General features: G+C 57.3%; 5 protein-coding genes across 5 annotated transcripts; 3 read left to right on the top strand and 2 right to left on the bottom strand.

Annotated features, from left to right (window-relative positions):
• Nucleotides 1-930: 930 nt before the first annotated feature.
• On the top strand, nucleotides 931-2,559 carry CH63R_11126 (Carboxylic ester hydrolase; the record flags this gene model as incomplete). The annotated part of the gene is made up of 1 exon (XM_018306100.1): nucleotides 931-2,559. One exon carries the CDS (start codon nucleotides 931-933, stop codon nucleotides 2,557-2,559), a length of 1,629 nt encoding a protein of 542 aa, XP_018152941.1.
• Nucleotides 2,560-3,497: 938 nt separating this feature from the next.
• Nucleotides 3,498-5,118, bottom strand: CH63R_11125 (Thyroid receptor-interacting protein 13; the record flags this gene model as incomplete). Its single annotated transcript, XM_018306099.1, has 5 exons — nucleotides 3,498-4,186; nucleotides 4,237-4,292; nucleotides 4,385-4,589; nucleotides 4,645-4,738; nucleotides 4,933-5,118. 5 exons carry the CDS (start codon nucleotides 5,116-5,118, stop codon nucleotides 3,498-3,500), a joined length of 1,230 nt encoding a protein of 409 aa, XP_018152940.1.
• A 2,382-nt stretch (nucleotides 5,119-7,500) lies between these two features.
• CH63R_11124 (Duf221 domain-containing protein) lies at nucleotides 7,501-10,161 on the top strand (the record flags this gene model as incomplete). The annotated part of the gene is made up of 3 exons (XM_018306098.1): nucleotides 7,501-7,809; nucleotides 7,868-9,903; nucleotides 9,972-10,161. 3 exons carry the CDS (start codon nucleotides 7,501-7,503, stop codon nucleotides 10,159-10,161), a joined length of 2,535 nt encoding a protein of 844 aa, XP_018152939.1.
• Nucleotides 10,162-11,150: 989 nt separating this feature from the next.
• Nucleotides 11,151-12,236, top strand: CH63R_11123 (D-isomer specific 2-hydroxyacid dehydrogenase; the record flags this gene model as incomplete). Its single annotated transcript, XM_018306097.1, has 1 exon — nucleotides 11,151-12,236. One exon carries the CDS (start codon nucleotides 11,151-11,153, stop codon nucleotides 12,234-12,236), a length of 1,086 nt encoding a protein of 361 aa, XP_018152938.1.
• Nucleotides 12,237-12,786: 550 nt separating this feature from the next.
• CH63R_11122 (Major facilitator superfamily transporter) lies at nucleotides 12,787-14,574 on the bottom strand (the record flags this gene model as incomplete). Its single annotated transcript, XM_018306096.1, has 1 exon — nucleotides 12,787-14,574. One exon carries the CDS (start codon nucleotides 14,572-14,574, stop codon nucleotides 12,787-12,789), a length of 1,788 nt encoding a protein of 595 aa, XP_018152937.1.
• Between the last annotated feature and the right edge of the window lie 2,711 nt (nucleotides 14,575-17,285).

Here is a 17,285-nt window from a genome sequence, read left to right as displayed (position 1 = left end):
CTTTTTTCACGCTCCCCAAGTGATTTGTATGTTGGCGCTGCTTTCGAGTGACACCCAGGCCACTTTCATCGACTATGACGCGTGGTGTTTGTGCGGCGGGGTTGGATTCCTGAGTCGGAATGTCTTGCACGTGTCGTGAGGGACGTGGACCCGGTGAGTACGGATGCCGAGCGCAAGCGACCATTATTCCCCTCCCCCTTGTATTGGCTGAACGATGCGCTACTGAGATGTCTGCGAAGCGCGGAATTTCAACGACAGTGGGCGCGTCGCTGACGAATCTCCGCGAAACGATGACCCGCATTGTGTTGGCAGTGGCTTAGAGATAGACCTCCAGCTATTTTGCGCTTACACCAACTTGCCATCGTCACTCACTGCGGGCACGGCGCGAGCGGGCACGAAGCAGCCAAGGGAAGCCGAAACGGGAAAACACCCGTGAGATGCCGATTGGACTCGAAGCCACGTAGCTACCGCCCGCCGCTCGCCGTAAGCTGCCGCCGACATGGCGAAGCCCGCTGACGCTGCCGAGCCCCGAGACTCGTCGAAAGAGGGGAGCGTTTTTGGAGAGCGTCGTCAGTCCCTTGTGTCCCGCCGAGACCGATTCTGCTGTCCGTCTATCGATCCGACAGTGATAATGACTCAGATTCACTCATGCTTCCCAAGGCGGCTGGGAGGACTACCCCATCATGCATCGTCAAATCAAAAGCGCACATCGAAACGCCAAGGGCGATTAGTGCTTACCGTCACGATGTGCCATCAGAGCTCGGGTAAGCTCGCCGACGTTGCCTACTCGCCCAGCTTTACCACCTACCTATATATACAAACAGCTGTCACGGCACGTTGCTGTCGTGGAGTCCGTCATCATCCATCCGCTCCGAGTCTTCTTGCGACAACAGACCTCGAACCGCCCTCGACGACACTCGCACTCTCACAATGGTTTGGGACCTGCTCCCCGCCGACTGGAACCCCTCGGCCTGGGCGGGCCAGTGGTTCCTCCAGACGCCTCTGGACGCCGCCGCAACCACCAAATGCAGCCCGGCCGGACTGTCTTTCCCCGACATCACCGGGGTGCGCATCCTCTCGATCGAGGCCTTTGAGCAGCGCAACTACACGTACATCCCCGGCCCCTTCGCCGCCGGCCTGCCGGGCCCTCCCACGCCGATCCCCGGCCTCGACTTCTGCAACGTCACCGTCACCTACACACACCCGGGCTGGCACGACACCATCAACGTCAACACGCTGCTGCCCGCCGCGGAACGCTGGAACGGGCGGTTCGCGGGCATCGGCGGCGGCAACCTCGCCACCGGGGGAGGCATGGTGGCCGAGTTCCTCATGATGCCCATCATGGCGTCCGGCTTCGCCACCGCCACCACCGACGGCGGGCACTCGACCGACGTCCTCGGCCCCGAGGCCAACGACCCGTCCTGGGCCCTGACCAGCCCCGGCAACGTCAACTGGCCCCTGCTCGTCGACTTCGCCTCCGTCTCGCTGCACGACACGGCCACCATCGGCAAGGCCGTCGCCGAGGCCTTCTACGGCTCCGCCCCGGCCTACTCCTACTTCCACGGCGGCTCCACCGGCGGCAGGCAGGGCCACATGCTCGCGCAGCGGTACCCGCAGGACTACGACGGCATCATCGCCCTCTTCCCCGCCGTGAACTGGGTCCAGTTCTTCTTCGCGAGCTTCTGGCCCAAGTTCGTCATGGACCAGCTGCGCACCTACCCGCGGCCCTGCGAGTTCGAGGCCATCACGGCCGCCGTCGTCGCCGCGTGCGACGGCCGCGACGGCGTCGAGGACGGCATCCTCTCCCGAATCGACCTCTGCGACGACTTCGACCCCCACGACGTCGTCGGCAAGGCCGTCGACTGCGACGGCGTCGAGACCACGGTGTCGTCCGCGGCCGCGGACGTGATCCAGGCGACGTGGGACGGGCCGCGAAGCGCCACGGGCGAGTTTCAGTGGTACGGGTTCGGCAAGGGCACCGACCTGACGCAGCCCCTCACGGGGCCGATCCAGGTCCGGTGCGACGGCGGAGACTCGTGCGGCGCCGAGCAGCTCGCCGTCTGGGCCCGGTACTGGGTCAGGAAGGACCCCTCGTTCGACATCGGCGCGATCTCGCATGAGGAGTGGGACGACCTCGTGCACGCCTCCGTCAACGAGTTCGACTCCGTCATCGGGACCTCGGACCCGGACCTGTCCGCCTTCAAGAGGAGGGGCGGCAAGATGGTCAACTGGCACGGCACCGTGGACGCGGCGATCCCCTTGAACGGGAGCACGGACTACTACGACCGTGTCCTGGCCCGCGACCCGGAGGCCCAGGACTACTATCGCTTCTTCGTCGCGCCCGGCGCCGGCCACTGCTTCAACTGCGGCCCGAGCCCGCCGCCGACGCTGGACTACATCATCGACTGGGTCGAGAAGGGCGTGGCCCCCGACACCCTGCGGGCGTCGGGGGAAAACGGGCATGGTGTCCAGGTGGAGAGAGACCTATGCATGTATCCCAAGGTCCAGCACTATGCGGGAGGGGATCCGAGGGTTGCCTCGTCCTTCGTTTGCGTCTAGACCTGGATTTGCTGCAACAGGGTTAGACCAGACACGCCGACACACCAGCGGCTCCGACATTTGATCATGGAATGATTGGTGCCAAGTATTCGCGGGTCCCTATGGACAAACGCTAAATCGGTTAGATAGACAAGGAAGGGCTTGAAAGCCACTCACAATGTAGTTTGCTTTTATTGGAGATCTAGAGCAGAGAAGACGTGATCAAAACCATAGATACAAGCCGGATTGCCGCGGTAAATAAATCTTTGGAGTGCATAGTGAACTTGCTTCTATGATAAACTTGCAGGCGGCGTATTGTAGTTCTTCGACAGTTCAATGGGTTCCCTTGAGTCCCGCCCACCACAACCTTGGAGCACATTTGTTGCCCCCTACCAGTCGGGCCTCCATGAACGTCCACCTAGTCCGTGTATAAACAACTGGTGATACAGCATCCAACATTTTCCCCATGCCACAGCTGGGGGATACGGATCTGGCGTGGGTTAAGTCACACTCCTTTTTCAAGGGTGAACCTCGGCATCCCTGTCCCCATGCTTCGCCAAACGACGGCGCTGTGTCGTAGAGTAATCGTGAGGCAGTGAAACTTTGTTAGAGAGCCTCAAGGAAGGTTCTTTAACGAAGAACTCGGCCAGACCTGGACCGTGTTCTCTCTCAGTACTGGACCGAGGGGCTTTGCCCCCCAACGTGTCCAGTGACCACCTGCCAATCGAGGCAAGGCGGGAACTCCTTCCCGACCTTCCATGGCCTCCACGGGAGTCCTGATGTCTATGTCCGGGGCTGTCGCACTCGGCCGGCAGTTAATCTCTACCGCAGCATGAGAAAATAAGACTGACGTTTATCTGCGTAGTCTCTGCCCCCCTTGCGGACATGCTGCTCGACGCACCGTAAAGCGGCGCCAACGGCCTCAGAGAGGTCGCAAGTGGAATGGTACATGTGCCCCATCATAGCACGGGTGACGACATAGGCCACAAACCGGGCGAAGGCGTCATTTCCGACAACTCTCGCCAGACGAAGAACCTGGGAGCCAGGGTTGTTGTCTTCGGTTTCGCCGACAGTGAGATCCTGGAGAACGGCGTAACAGTAGATAGCCAGGAGGCGCAATGGATGCTACTGCAATTCGCGCAGGCTTGACGCCGGCGTCGAAGCATCTCGTAGCGCTCGGGAGCCTTGAGCAAAGTCAAATTTGCCGTGATGCTGCATCTATCGAGAAGGCCATCGTCAAGCATGGTGTCCATGCTGCATGTAGCATAGGCCAGTGCATTGGGTACTGCTCTCAGGACATCAAGGCCCGCAAGGCAGAGACTTGTGATTCGAACAGTCTCGATCATGTGCTGCTCGGCATCTGGGCGTTTGCAAGACCAAGCAATGGCTTCAACGTTGTCGATGATGAGAATATGGAGGCAAGATGGATCCTCGAGGGCGCCCCTGGCAAAGTGGTTGAAATTGTATGGTTGCCGCGAGCCAGCTTCGACCAGCCGGATCGTTTCGTGGGTTGCGCATAAGCGGATGGCCACTTTTTGGGCGAGGGCCTTGGTCAATGTTGTTTTGCCAGAGCCGGTTGGACCGAGCAGAGGGACGATGGAACTAGCTGCGGATGAAGCAAGAGGCAGCTGAGTGGTGCGACTCATGGCTGGGAGAAGTCAGCAACGGCGACGGTTCGGGTGGGTGATGGAGCCCTACCGTAGTTGTTGACCCATCGCAGGATGCGAGATTGAACAGAATGGTCGAGGACCAAGCTGTGTCATGCCCGGAATCAGCATCTAAGAGGGGGCGCTGCAGTGTTAATAATAAGTCACAATTATACGGCAGGCGGGGCGGGTATTCTCACAGTTCCCAGAGACCGTCAAGCGTGGAACTGGGCAGCATGGTGACGATCTCGTCATCGGACACAGAGGGCGACTCGGGAGTGCAACGGTACAGGTTGACCTTGATGGCAACATCACGCATGGAGACGACGCGAGTGGTGGGATCAAGGCCCTGGAATTCAACGACGCGAAGGGAGTGGAACAACTCGCTGGGGACGCCCTTGTGGACTGGCCGATGGTCAGCTTGGCTGGTGGATAAGAGCGGGCGGGCCGGGATACTAACAAACGGGCTCTTTTAGGAGGTCTGCCTCGAGGGAAATGACGGTATCGTCTTTGAGCTTGGGCGGACTCCATTCTTGTTCGAGCCTAGAGAGAAGCTGCCGAAAGTTGAGTTAGATAGATGACCAGGCGATTGCGAGGCGGCAATTAGGGCTGATGGGGGGGAGACCAACCAGCTGGCAGCCCCGGTCGGTGTGGGAAGGCTACATTCGGAGGGTCAGCGGGGGGGACGATCGACAAGTCGGGGAAGATGGCCGTGGATTTGGAGTACGGCGAGGGCGGCATCACGTACAATCCTGTCGTCCTTGAGGCGGGCCTCGACGTAGGCAATGCCCTTCTTGGGCTTCGAGACAAGGATGTAATCGTCGGTGCGACCAAGGGTCACAGCTGTGTCGGCCATTTTGTGGGTGTCCAGCATGTCTCCCTGCTGCGTCAATTGTTGGAGAGACTCGAATGTCGTCGTTGTCGTCAATGTCATCGAGAGCCAGCAGTCGTCAGAGTAGGAGATGAGGCAATGGAGAGGGGGTTTCGGCGTTCAACAATGGAGCGGGCGGATTAGAAATGGCCGAAATTTTCGTGGCTCAATTGGGGAGCAGAGACTGCAGAGACTGGGGAGGGCTGTCCCGCTTCTGTGTCCCGGTTGCGTGCGGTGCGTACCGGATGGATGGATGGATGGATGGAGTTGGATCGATTGATCGATCCGATTTGTGGGCCGACGAAAGCCGTGGCGCATGTCACCAAAACCCACCGATCAAGTCAGGGGGCAGGGGGCGGGCGGCGAGCGGGACTCCCGATTCCAGAGCGCTGGGAACGGGCAGCGGGGAATGGAGGGAGAGCCGGGGAGCACGCGAGACAAGAAAGCGGCAGGGAAGCTGGGGGTTTTCAAGAAAAAAACAAGAGAGGGGAAATGGAGAGATATACCCCTACTGTCGCGTGAATGAATGAATGCCTAGAACACTCTACAACTTGCATTGGCTCGCGACCCACGGGGCGACGCTGGAAAATGCCAATGCTTTGCCAGTCGATACCAACAAAGACAATGAAGAATGACGGCCAATTTGGCGGCGACGCAACCACCGCTAGCTACACTGCCACTACCGCCGCCGTCAATGAGATTGATTTCAGCAAAGTTCACCGACCCAGAGCTGGCTAGAACCACTTGGCAAAAAGCTTCTGATGTCGGGAAACCATGGGACGGACCGTCTGCTCTATCTGAGAGTCTCGCGTGCTTCCAGTCGCTCGTCTCTGGCCGGGCCGTGGAGAGGCATGCACTTTGTTTCGCCTCGGTCTCGGTCCGCTGGCACGACGTTTTGTTGCGCTTGCTGCGTGCCCTCTGCTCTGCTGCGTGCCCCCTGCGGCGCTCTGCCCCGCTCAAAATACGACAAGGCTTGTTCTCTACAGCTTCCAGGCCTGACGATGGATGCCAAAAGCACCGTAGTCGTTCTCTCCCATAATGTGCTTCCTTTGGTGGCGTCTTTCCCCAACTGCAAGCGGGACAGCCTAAAGCCAAAAACGCCCGAGACCGCTAGTCACATGCAGCCGCTGAAGACGACTTGTTCTTCATTGTCGTCTGTCCTCCTGGAGAACCCTACAGTCAATACCTGATCCAATGCGCGGTCGAGGATAGAGTGCAAGGCAACATTTTTCCTGTCGGTGCGCAAGTCTTCGGCAGTTACTGACTCACTGCACTAACACAACGGCCACTCGGGCTCCAACCATCGGACTATTTCACAAATATCGCACACCATACCATTCATCTCAATCTTCATCGTTCACACTGTCGTTGACATCTTCCAAACCGTCCCTGGAAGAATGCCGTTGTGGGTAATCTTTATCCCATCAACGGCTGCTGGCTGAGGCTGTGCTGTCTCACGGTGATCACTAAAGCTCTCCGGTGTGCTCGCTGGGCCTGCGTCTCGGCTGCACGCCCGGGCTTCGAAACCAGCGAGCCAGAGCGCCGGGTGGCTGTGTTGGTCCTGTTGCTGCTGCAAGGCCATTCCGCGTCGTGCCTTGAATCCAAGACTTGATCGAGCCCGTGATGAAGTGTTGCATTTTACAGGCACTCTGTCCGTGCTTTGCAAACAACTGCCGGGTGGACACCTCCAAAGAAAGGCCCGCCAACGATGCGGGGATCCCGTGTTGGCCCGGACCACCAAGCCCAGCAAACGGGTCCACATCGGCAGCTGCGGTAAAATACGGTACCGGGATGTAGTGAACCCAAGGTAAGGTAGGAGGAGCTAATGCGGGGATTAGGAGTACGGTATGCAAGAAATGCCTGACCAAGTTGGAACAGTGATGTATATAGTTATGCGTGTCCATCTGCACGAGCAAGAGTATCCTCAATTCTCAACAGGAAATGCATAAAACTGTGGAAATCAGTCCAGAGGGATACGAGCCGCTGAACCACGACGGGCTCTGGCAGCCAGCGCCGGTACAGCATTCGCCGTTGTAAGATCAAACGCAGAAGAAATTTGGGTCTCTGTCAAGACCAAACCACAAACTGCTACTGGCCCCGCCATAATCCGGGCAAATAAGGTTCCCCACTGAACGATTCACATGGCGAAGGTTCTCTAGCCACAGTCAGCTAAGCCAACTGTGGCGGTGTGGTCTCCAACAGTTTAGCGGGCCCACCAAGCAGGAATCACCCGACGCATCATCACGTCACAGGTTCGGACGAAAGTGGAGACCTTGTTTTCCATACCTCTGGCTCTGCGGACTTTGGAGCTCTCTGCAACCTCCTATCAATCCGCTTCGCATCTGCTTCTTACCGCATCTCCAGACTGAGCCTGACAAACCCGCGACCGGACAGCAGCAGCTCTACACTAGTCGCACCACATCCCAAAGACATGCTGCACGCGAAATGGACGCGTCAATCTTCGAGGACGAATCGAACGGGGGCTGCAACAAAGGGACCGACCCGACCCGACCGGACACCAACCGCGACATCTGGGTCCAGCTCGGCCTGTCGCTGATCCTCGGCATCTCAGCCTTTGTCACATTCTGCATCTTGCGACCGCGATGGCCGACCTTGTACGCTGCACGCAAGCGTCGACTGGATCCCAACATTGGCTTGCCCGCCCTGCCGAACACCTTCTTTGGATGGATCCCGGGGCTATACCGCGTGACAGAGGAACAGGTCCTCGCCTCAGCTGGTCTCGATGCCTTCGTCGTGAGTAGCGGTCTAGCTTTCATCCCCGGGACAAGTCATGCTAACCTGACCGGTACAGTTCCTTTCCTTCTTCAAAATGGCGATCCGGACGCTCTCGATATTGGCCTTTTTCGCCTACGCCGTCTTACTTCCCATCAACCTTCGATTCGTACATCATAAGAAAGACCCTGCGAAAAAGGGAGACATCAGTTATCTCTGGTCATATCTGGTGTTCATCTACTTCTTTTCGGGCGTCACACTCTACGTCCTGAACAAAGCGACTTTTAGGGTCATCCATATTCGTCAAGAGTACCTGGGAACTCAGTCTACCATCACCGACAGGACATTCCGCCTCACGGGTATTCCTCAGAATCTCCGCTCCGAGTACAAGATCAAGCAGCTCATTGAGAAACTTGGGATTGGACAAGTGGAAAACGTCAGCCTGTGCCGTGACTGGAGGGAGCTTGATTCCTTGGTCGCGCAACGGGCGCAGGTGCTGGCCAAGTTGGAAGAGACTTGGAGCGTCTATCTTGGGAAGCAGACTGGTCTGCCCAAATCCGTGCAGCGCTTGCGTGATCCAGAGGCAGAACCGTCCGTGTTGGAGCCCAGGGAAGACGAAGCTGATGAGGAGGCTGGGGAAAACGGCCGGTTACTGGGACACAACCACATAAACCCCGAGTTTGTCGAGAGATCACGTCCCAGAGTGAGGCTCTGGTACGGGGTTTTGAAGCTCCAAAACCGTAAGACTGACGCCATCGATTACTACGAGGAGAAGCTACGCCGACTCGACGACCAAATCCGCGAGGCCAGAGACAAGGACTTTTTGCCGATGGACCTAGCTTTCGTTACGATGGATTCGATTGCCGCCTGCCAAATGGCGATCCAAGCCCGCATCGACCCCAGGCCTGGACAGCTCCTGACCAAGCCCGCGCCATCGCCGTCGGATGTGATGTGGCAAAACACATACGCGCCGCGTGGGGTACGTCGCCTCCGATCTTGGGCCGTGACCGTTTTCGTCGCGATCCTGTCGGTTGTTTGGTTGACAGTTGTGGCCGCTATTGCGACTCTTTTGAGCGTTTGCAACTTCAAGAAATGGTTATCGTCTTCGCCGTTCTCGTCATCTCCCATCGACTTTCTGAACGAATGGCCAACGCTGCTTGCGTTGGTCGAGACGGGCTTGCCGACACTGCTCGTTTCGCTGCTCAACGTGGCCGTGCCATATCTGTACGAGTACCTGTCGTACGAGCAAGGCATGATATCCAAGGGCGACGTCGAGCTCTCGATCGTGTCCAAAAACTTCTTCTTCACGTTCTTCAACATCTTTGTCGTGCTTGCCACTTCGGATGTATCCTTCAGCGTTGCCGAACTGCTCAAGGGCGTGTGGGAGAGCCCTCAGGCGTTGACAAACCGAATCGCCACGCAGATCAGTAAACTGGCCACATTCTATACCAACTTCATACTGCTTCAGGGCGTCGGCTTGTTTCCATTTAGACTCTTGCAGGTCGGCAGCGTGGTTCTCTACCCCATCTATCTAATGGGAGCCAAGACGCCCCGAGACTTTGCGGATATGGCGCGGCCAACCGTCTTCAGCTACGGCTTCTATCTTCCGACGGCCATGCTCATATTTATGCTTTGTCTCGTTTATAGCATTGTGGAGTATGGCTACCAGATTCTGACCGTCGGGCTCATCTACTTCATCCTCGGGTATTTCACATACAAGTACCAGCTGCTGTACGCCATGGATCAGCCCCAACACGCGACGGGCGGCGCATGGCGGATCATCAGCTACCGCGCCATCATGGGCCTATTCGTTGCACAGGTTGTCTTGTCCAGCGTCATGGCGCTGTCATCGGGCTTCGTACAGGCGGCTGCGGTACTGCCTCTGATGGTCTTCACGATCTGGTACAGTTTCTATTTCCAGCGTCGGTTTGAACCGCTTACACGGTACATCTCGCTGCGGAGCATCCGGGCCGAGATGGACGCGGACGATGCTGCGGTGCTTGACGAAGATTTCGAGGGACCCAGGCCGTCGCAGGGTCTGTTGAGACGCGGCAGCACGATCGACGAGGACAAGGAGAAGGGTCTGACATTCGCGAACCCTAGCTTAACTTGCCGGTATGTCTTGACTCTTTTTCTTCTCTCTTTCCATCAGAGTTGGGACAATGGTTGCTAACTTTTGACAGTCTCGAGGAGCCATGGATTTACCAGGAACCTCCCTCGCATCACGGTGATGGGGAAGATGGAGAAGAAAGCGGACGGGATACGGAAGGGCCCAACGCGCCAGCAAACACGACGTCGGCTGCATCGGACAGTTCAATGAGCCTCGGCGATACGCACATTTGGCGGCAACAAGCGGACAGCAACGATCGGTAGAGGGGGTGATTGCTCGAGTTGGTCGGGCACGGCTGAATTTGTTTGTAGATATCATGCTCGAGTGCATACGGGGGAGCAAGACGCAGTTGCGGCGATGTTCTGGTTGGTGGGTAGCGGAGACAACAGCACTATACCACTTTGGAGTTACGGTTGGGTGATTGACCATGAAGATATCAATAAATGATTGAAAAGAATTTGTTCGCAACCTGAAATTTTCTCGGCACCATACGCAAGCTGGGTTCGGTACCTACCTGGGTAAGGTAGGAGGAGGTGGGCAGCACAGATTTCGGGAGCTGGAGATGGGGCTTCCCGGGCCGGAGCTGGTCCTGATGGGCGACAGCTGGTTCAGCGGGGCTGTCGCATTTCGATATCGCCTGAAAGAGGACACAAGTATATCCAGGTACCCTTTCAGATCAATTTTCCTAAGGGGGTACATGTGAGATACAGCAGTGGGGTAGCTCTTTGATCAGGCCATATTCAAACTACCCACCTAGGTAGGTACCTCACCAAGTCTGCACCACCCCAAGTCAAGCTTAAAGAGCTTGGACACCCCTCCCTCTCCCCCCTCCATTCACGTCATGCAATAGGAAGGATTCATTAGAACCAAGGTGCCGGATTTGGCATTTGCCAATTGGGTACCAGAATGGAAGACCGCTTTATCAGGTATATTGGCATTGGCATTGGCATTGGCATCAGGTAAGAAAGAGCCTAGGTTCTTGCGGCAGGTAGCACAGCGGGGAGGGGGGGGAAGACCTTGGCCTTCCTCTTCTTTCTTCCCTTCCATTCCCTCCGTTCTCTTCTCTCATCCTTCACACCTCCTGCTACTACTATCATCGTCGTCCACGTCGTCATCATTGTTCCCTGCAGTCACATCCTCCAGCTTGTCGTCGATCGCGTAACTCTGCATCTTTCCTTGCCCACCCCCACACAACAGCTCTTGATCCCGCACCTCCGCCCGATTACCTCGATATCACACGTAAGCGCCCGCCATGAAGCTCGCCGTCTTCAGCGCCAAGGCCTACGACAAAAAGTACATTTCCGCCGCGCACGAGGCCAAGAAAGAAGAATTCAAAAAGCACAATGCGAACCTCGCCGGCGACAACACCGACTTCGGCATCAGCTTTCATGACTTCTCCCTTTCCTCCGAGACCGTCTCCCTCGTCAAGGATGTTGACGCCGTATGCGTCTTCGTAAACGACTCCCTCACCGCCGATGTTGTCGAGAGCCTGCATAAGGCCGGATGCAAGGCCATTCTGCTGCGCTGCGCCGGCTTCAACAATGTCGACCTCAAGACCGCCGAGAAGCTGGGCATCTTCGTCGCCAATGTCCCCTCATACTCTCCCGAGGCTGTCGCCGAGTTCGCCGTCGCCCTGCTGCAGTCCCTCAACCGCCGCACCCATCGAGCCTATAACCGGACCCGCGAAGGTAACTTCAACCTCGATGGTCTGCTGGGCAAGACCGTACATGGCAAGACGGTCGGCATCATCGGCACTGGGCGGATTGGTGTGTCTATGGCCCGCATCATGAAGGGCTTCGGCTGCACCCTCTACGCCTTTGACCCCTTCCAGTCGGACGCTTTCAAAGAGCTCGGCGAATATCTGCCTTTGGAGGAGCTCCTGCCCAAGTGCGACTTCATCAGCCTGCACTGTCCCCTGATGGACAAGACGAAGCACATCATCAACGAGAAGACGCTCAAGCAGATGAAGCCGGGTTCAATCCTTGTCAACACATCTCGCGGCGGTCTGGTCGACACCAAGGCTGTCATCCACGCCCTCAAGACTAAGCACCTTGGCGGTCTGGCTCTTGATGTTTACGAAGGCGAGGGCGATCTATTCTACAACGACCACTCGGGCCACATCATTGATGATGACCTGCTTACCCGCCTCATGACCTTCCCCAACGTCCTCATCTGCGGACACCAGGGATTCTTCACCGAGGAGGCCCTGCAGGAGATCTCTGAGTGCACCTTCCGGAATCTTGAGGATTTCATGCTCGGCCGCAAGTGTTCCAACTCTCTAGTCAAGGAAGAGTCCACTATGTCCCGTAGAGAGTCACTCCCAGTCCGCATTGTCTGAGGAGTATGTTGTTGCACGACAGCAATCGGTGAACGGTACAACGGCCGGTTGATGAATACCCTACTTTCCCCTCGAATAACTAGCTAGTTGCGCATCACGACTTATGAATAGACTATTGAATCACTGCATCTCATCACGCTCGGCCCTTCATTCCACTTGACTCATCAAAATTGTACCACATGTGAACTCATAATGGGGGCCCATAAATAATTCAGGTGCGTGCAAAGAGACAATTGGTTTTCTGGGGAAAACTTTTGGTGATAAGAAAGCTTAGGATTATCTACGATACCGACCGTTCTTGGTCAAAGGCATCCGTCATCTATTATCTAACACGTCTTCCAGCCTCTAGATCCCGCCATCCAACGCCGATATCGAAACGCCGAATGATTCAAATGTGATGAAAACAAGCCTATGTACCTAGATGCGATTTCGACTTTTACAAAGCAACCGTTGATGCAAAATGTGTTTTGTGTGATGAAGATAAGGTCGTGCCGTCTAGGCGGACTCAAAGGTACGGGTCGGGGCTACGGGTCGGGGCCGCCACAATCGTCTACGGCTTGGCCTTCTCGATGTCGGAACCCGACGTCTCCTCATCGTCGGAAGAGTAAGCGTACTTGCTTCTTGCGCGGATCCTGGCTCCGTAGACCCAGAAGAGGAAGGGAATGCCGCAGCACGCAAGTCCGATGAAGCCGAGCAGGGACGAGGCCCACTGGTCGCCCAGACGGTCGTACATCTGCTCCGTGAAGAGAACGACACCAGCGCCCCAGAATGAACGGATGCAGGTTTTGGCCGCAAGCGCCGAGGCGGCCTGGTGCTGATACGAGTCGACAAGGTAGTTGTTGGCCGAGTTGTAGAGGAAGATGAAGCCGAAGCCGACGGGGAAGCCACCCAAGGCGGGGCCGGCCCAGTGCAGGTGCGGGTAGGAGGTCCAGGCGAAGATGAAGAGGCCGATGGGGATGAACCAGCAGCTCAGCATCATGGGGATCAGGCGGGCCTCGGCGGGCGGGTGGCCGTTGTGCTTGGCGACCATCTTGAGGTAGTGCTTGTTCACCCAGGGGGAGCATGCGGCCGAGCAGAGAACGCCGACGGCGAGGGGGATGAACATGAGACCGGTCGACGAGGCCGAGTAGCCCTTGCGCTTCTGGTAGATGATGGGGAAGGCGACGAAGAACATGTAGAGCAGGCCGTAGAGGACGGACATGTAGATGGAGATGAGGAAGACGATGAGCTCGCGGAAGAGGAGCTGGAAGGGGCGGATGAGGAAGATGCCGAGGCGCTCGCCAATGGGCCGCATGTCAATGTCCTGCTCGGTGACGTGGGTCGCGTCGCCCGTCTCCTTGCGCATCTTCTTCGCGCGGCGGGCGAGGATCGTGGGCGCATAGGTCTCGGGCACCGTGAAGGAGATGAGGACCCAAACGATGAAGGCCAGAATTAATTGAATCCAATAAAGAAAGCGCCAATTTGTTGCGTCAGAGAGAAAACCACCGACGAGAGGTCCGATGGCGGGACCGATGAAGGGCGCGGCGGAGAAGGCCGCCATGGGGACGCCGCGCTCCTCGTTGCGCCAAAGGTCGGCGAGGGTGCCGCCAACAAGGGTCATGGGCGCCGAGAAGGCAATGCCGTCAATGGTGCGGCAGACGATGAGGGTAGCATAGTTCTTGGCGACGGCGCAAGGGATGATGAAGACGACGGCGAGCAGCAGCGTCGAGGCGTAGATGATCTGGCGGCCGTAGATCTCGGAGAGGGGCGCGAAGGCCATGGGCCCGACGCCGAAGCCAATGACAAATACGGAGATGGAGACGAGGGCGGCCTCCTCGGAGACGTTAAACTCCTCGGCGACGCCGGCGATGTCGGCGGTGATGACGGAGGAGCAGAAGGCGACGACGAAGCAGGTCAGGGCGACGACCATGGTGCAGTACCACTTGTAGGCCTTGCTCCAGTTTTTGGGGTTCTCGGCATCGTTGGGAAGGAAGGTGACGAGCTTGTAGTTGCCGGCTGGGGTACCGTCGGGGCCCGCCGCGGCCGAGGTCGTGGTCGCCGCGGGGATCTCGCCGGCGCGGGTCTCGATGCGGTACTCGTCGAGGTTGGCGTTAGGGGAGAGGGTGCGGTAGGGGAGGTTGACGTCGAGGACCGGGTCGACCCGCTCCTTTGTCGCGACGGGGTGGAGGGCGCTTGTGACGGAGGAGCGTCGGCGGTTGTGTTGTGAGGCAGGGTGAGAGGGTGTGTTGGTGGCCGCGGCCGTTACGGGGGCGTACTGGCGTCCCGCCGCTGCATCGTCCATGTCGGAAGGAGAGTCTGGCGGGAGGGTGTGGGATGACGTCCGTGATGGGTGGTCCATCTTGGGTGGTTTTGTGTGCGAGGAGTTCTTTTCAGAATGTGTGGGGATCCCGCCGTTGTAAATTTGATCCAGAGGACGCCGAAGCCTCTTGAAGAGGTGAGGATTAACGGGAAAGGTTGCTGGAGAGAGCGAGAGACTTGGGGGATGGTGGCCCTAGACTGGTGAACACGAGGTCAAGGAAAAATGTGTCTCGAGATGATCGGGACCGGGGATAGGAAAGGAGGGCGGGCGTCAGGCCGACTTTATACTCGCACCCATCTTCTGGAAAGAAGAGGGACTGAGTCACCCTCGGGGCCTTGTCTGGAAATAAACACACAATAACAACAAGAACCATCGCAGGGCAGGGCCTGGGGATCCGGTCGCAATTCGGCCTGTGGGTGGGAAATCGGCGCGGGATTCGGGGGTGGAGGGTCCACTATCGCGGCTGGACCCATTTGTCCCGTCCGGTTTGGACCAATCCGCCCCTGTGATTCGTGACGGGTCTGAAAGCTCTCAGGTACCTACCTACCTACTCTGTTACATTAAGGTACTAGGGGGAGGAAAGATTTTTGTGGTCTGGACGCTCGCAGTCCTTCCTGTCTCTTCGTCATGGCCCGTGAGTCGTTCATTGTGGAATCGATACGCCCACGCCGGCGTCCAAAACTCCCCCCTTCCCTCCTCCTTTTTTCCATCCTCTACTGCTTGGTGACGGCTCGAGTCCCCACCGACGAGGAGGCGAACGTTGCAATTGCAGGGAAGACGAGGCCGGCGATGCCAATGGTGCTGACTGAACGATGGACTGAATGATGGCAGTAGCAGGAGAATGAGAGTAGGTAGTCAAGACAAATGTGTATGTATGTCACCGCCGCAGCTGTCACCTGCCATTGCCTGCAGTGGCAGACACCAGGATGCGAGTCGGGACGTGCGCAGCTGCGAGAATGAAAAAAAGTCGGCGTCGCGTTTGGCACGAGCGCCGACTTTTTTCTCATGTCTTTTTGGGGGGGCGGGCTGAATTCTTTGCCTTTTTTTCTTTTCTTTTCTTTTTTTTTTTAATTGCGGTGACCACAGCCGGACTGAAGCTATTCCCGGGATGGACTAGAATGGATCTGATGAGCCTCCGGCTTCTCACGAGATGTTGCAGCAGAGAAAAAAGCGGTCGTCGGCGTCCAATCGCGTCGCTTCCCAGAACGACGAGGATGGCGGCGGCACACGGTACTCGATTTACGCGACGGGCTTGGCGCATTGCCTTTTTTCTCTCGCTCGCTACATTTCTCGTGATCCTTGCCTTGCGGCTCTGTCCGGCTTAACGATTCAAGCAACTCCCAGGATGTCATCTAACGGAGGTAACGGGGGTTGGAGGGGGCCGGGTCTGGGAATAAGAGGGAATGACTTTTGCGCGGCACTAGTCTCTTGGGAAACCTGTTCGACAAGGGAGAGGCAGGGGTGGGTCCCTGGAGGGCCGGGCCTGTCTCTCAGGGCTGAAAGGGCAGGGGGGAGAAATCTCGGAATGAGTTCGGGGTGTCGTCATATTCTCTCACTCGTCGTCAACGAGGGTTTTTCTTGCCTTCTTTCTAGTACCTTAAAACATTGAAAATCTTTTGTCAACATTGGTCATTTCATCCCCTCGAGACTCTCTCCCGCAAATGGACTTCGCGGGTCGCGTGAAATGAAGTAAAGGGGAAGGGGAGGGGGTTCTGCCTCTTAACTTTGTAGACTCTTCATCTGAACTTTTTGACCCTGTATTTCCTGAATCAATCAACAAGGGGAGGGGGTTGACACAGGCGGGAGGGATTCCGCTGTTTGCGTCGGTTGCCGGGTGGGCAGCTCAGATGAGAGAAAGCCGAGCCAGCGCCCTTTCGTCCGGGACGCACGGACCCGTAGAAGTCGGCGGAAAGATGCGGGTCCATAGCGGGGCTCCGGCCGGAGGGGGGCCAGGTTTCGCACGCCGGCCCAGAGAGATTTCGTACGCCCTGGAACCTAATGCTTCAGTGGGCCACGAATCACTCTTTCTGCTCTCTCTCGTGAGGGTTTTCTTTCATTCAACTGGTCTTGAGAGATACGCTTGGTGCGCCTGAACGTCCCTGACGGGGTTTCGACCGAAAAGTGCTGCGGAAGCCGTCGGTTTCGACTGCTACCAGAGCGTGGACGCTGCTGTCTCACAGACTCACGCCGCCTTCGCCTTCTCGCGAAGAAATGATTCAAGAGGTGGAGTCGAAGCAAGGGAGGGAAAAAAGGTTTCCAGGGATGAGCGCACACAATTTTTTTGATTGCGCTTACACAATGTGCTTATTCCCGGCGGGCCAAGTGGGGGGGGGGAGGGGCTCGTCACCAGATGCCAGAAGCACGCCTCCCATGAGCGCCGCGTTATCAGCGAGGTCTCGGGGCTAGAGGGCGTATCACCATTTCTCAGGTTGGAAGATCCGAAAGGCGTGTTGCACCTGCTCGGGGCTCCGCTTGGCAGCCCTTCCCACGGTCCACGAGCTGGGAAGGAGGTTAATAAGAGGAGCCTATGAGGGTCCGGCAGAGGTACCTTTGGTTGAGGTTTCGCAGTTTTGGATCCGTCAATACATGCCCCGATACCGCTCGACATCACGGAGCCTGAGGGGATTGGCAAGTGGATAGATAAGAGGGTGTTGCTGCATCGGTCCAGGGGTTTGATGACAGAGCATCTTACGATGGAACAGGGAATGTCGACGGACCTTGCCAGATGAGCCGAGAGAGTGTGCGGCTGG

Source organism: Colletotrichum higginsianum, chromosome 8, assembly GCF_001672515.1.
Source record: "Colletotrichum higginsianum IMI 349063 chromosome 8, whole genome shotgun sequence".
Lineage (NCBI taxonomy): Eukaryota > Fungi > Ascomycota > Sordariomycetes > Glomerellales > Glomerellaceae > Colletotrichum > Colletotrichum higginsianum.
Note: the sequence above shows the minus strand (reverse complement) of the source record. Positions and strands in the feature narration are given on the sequence as shown.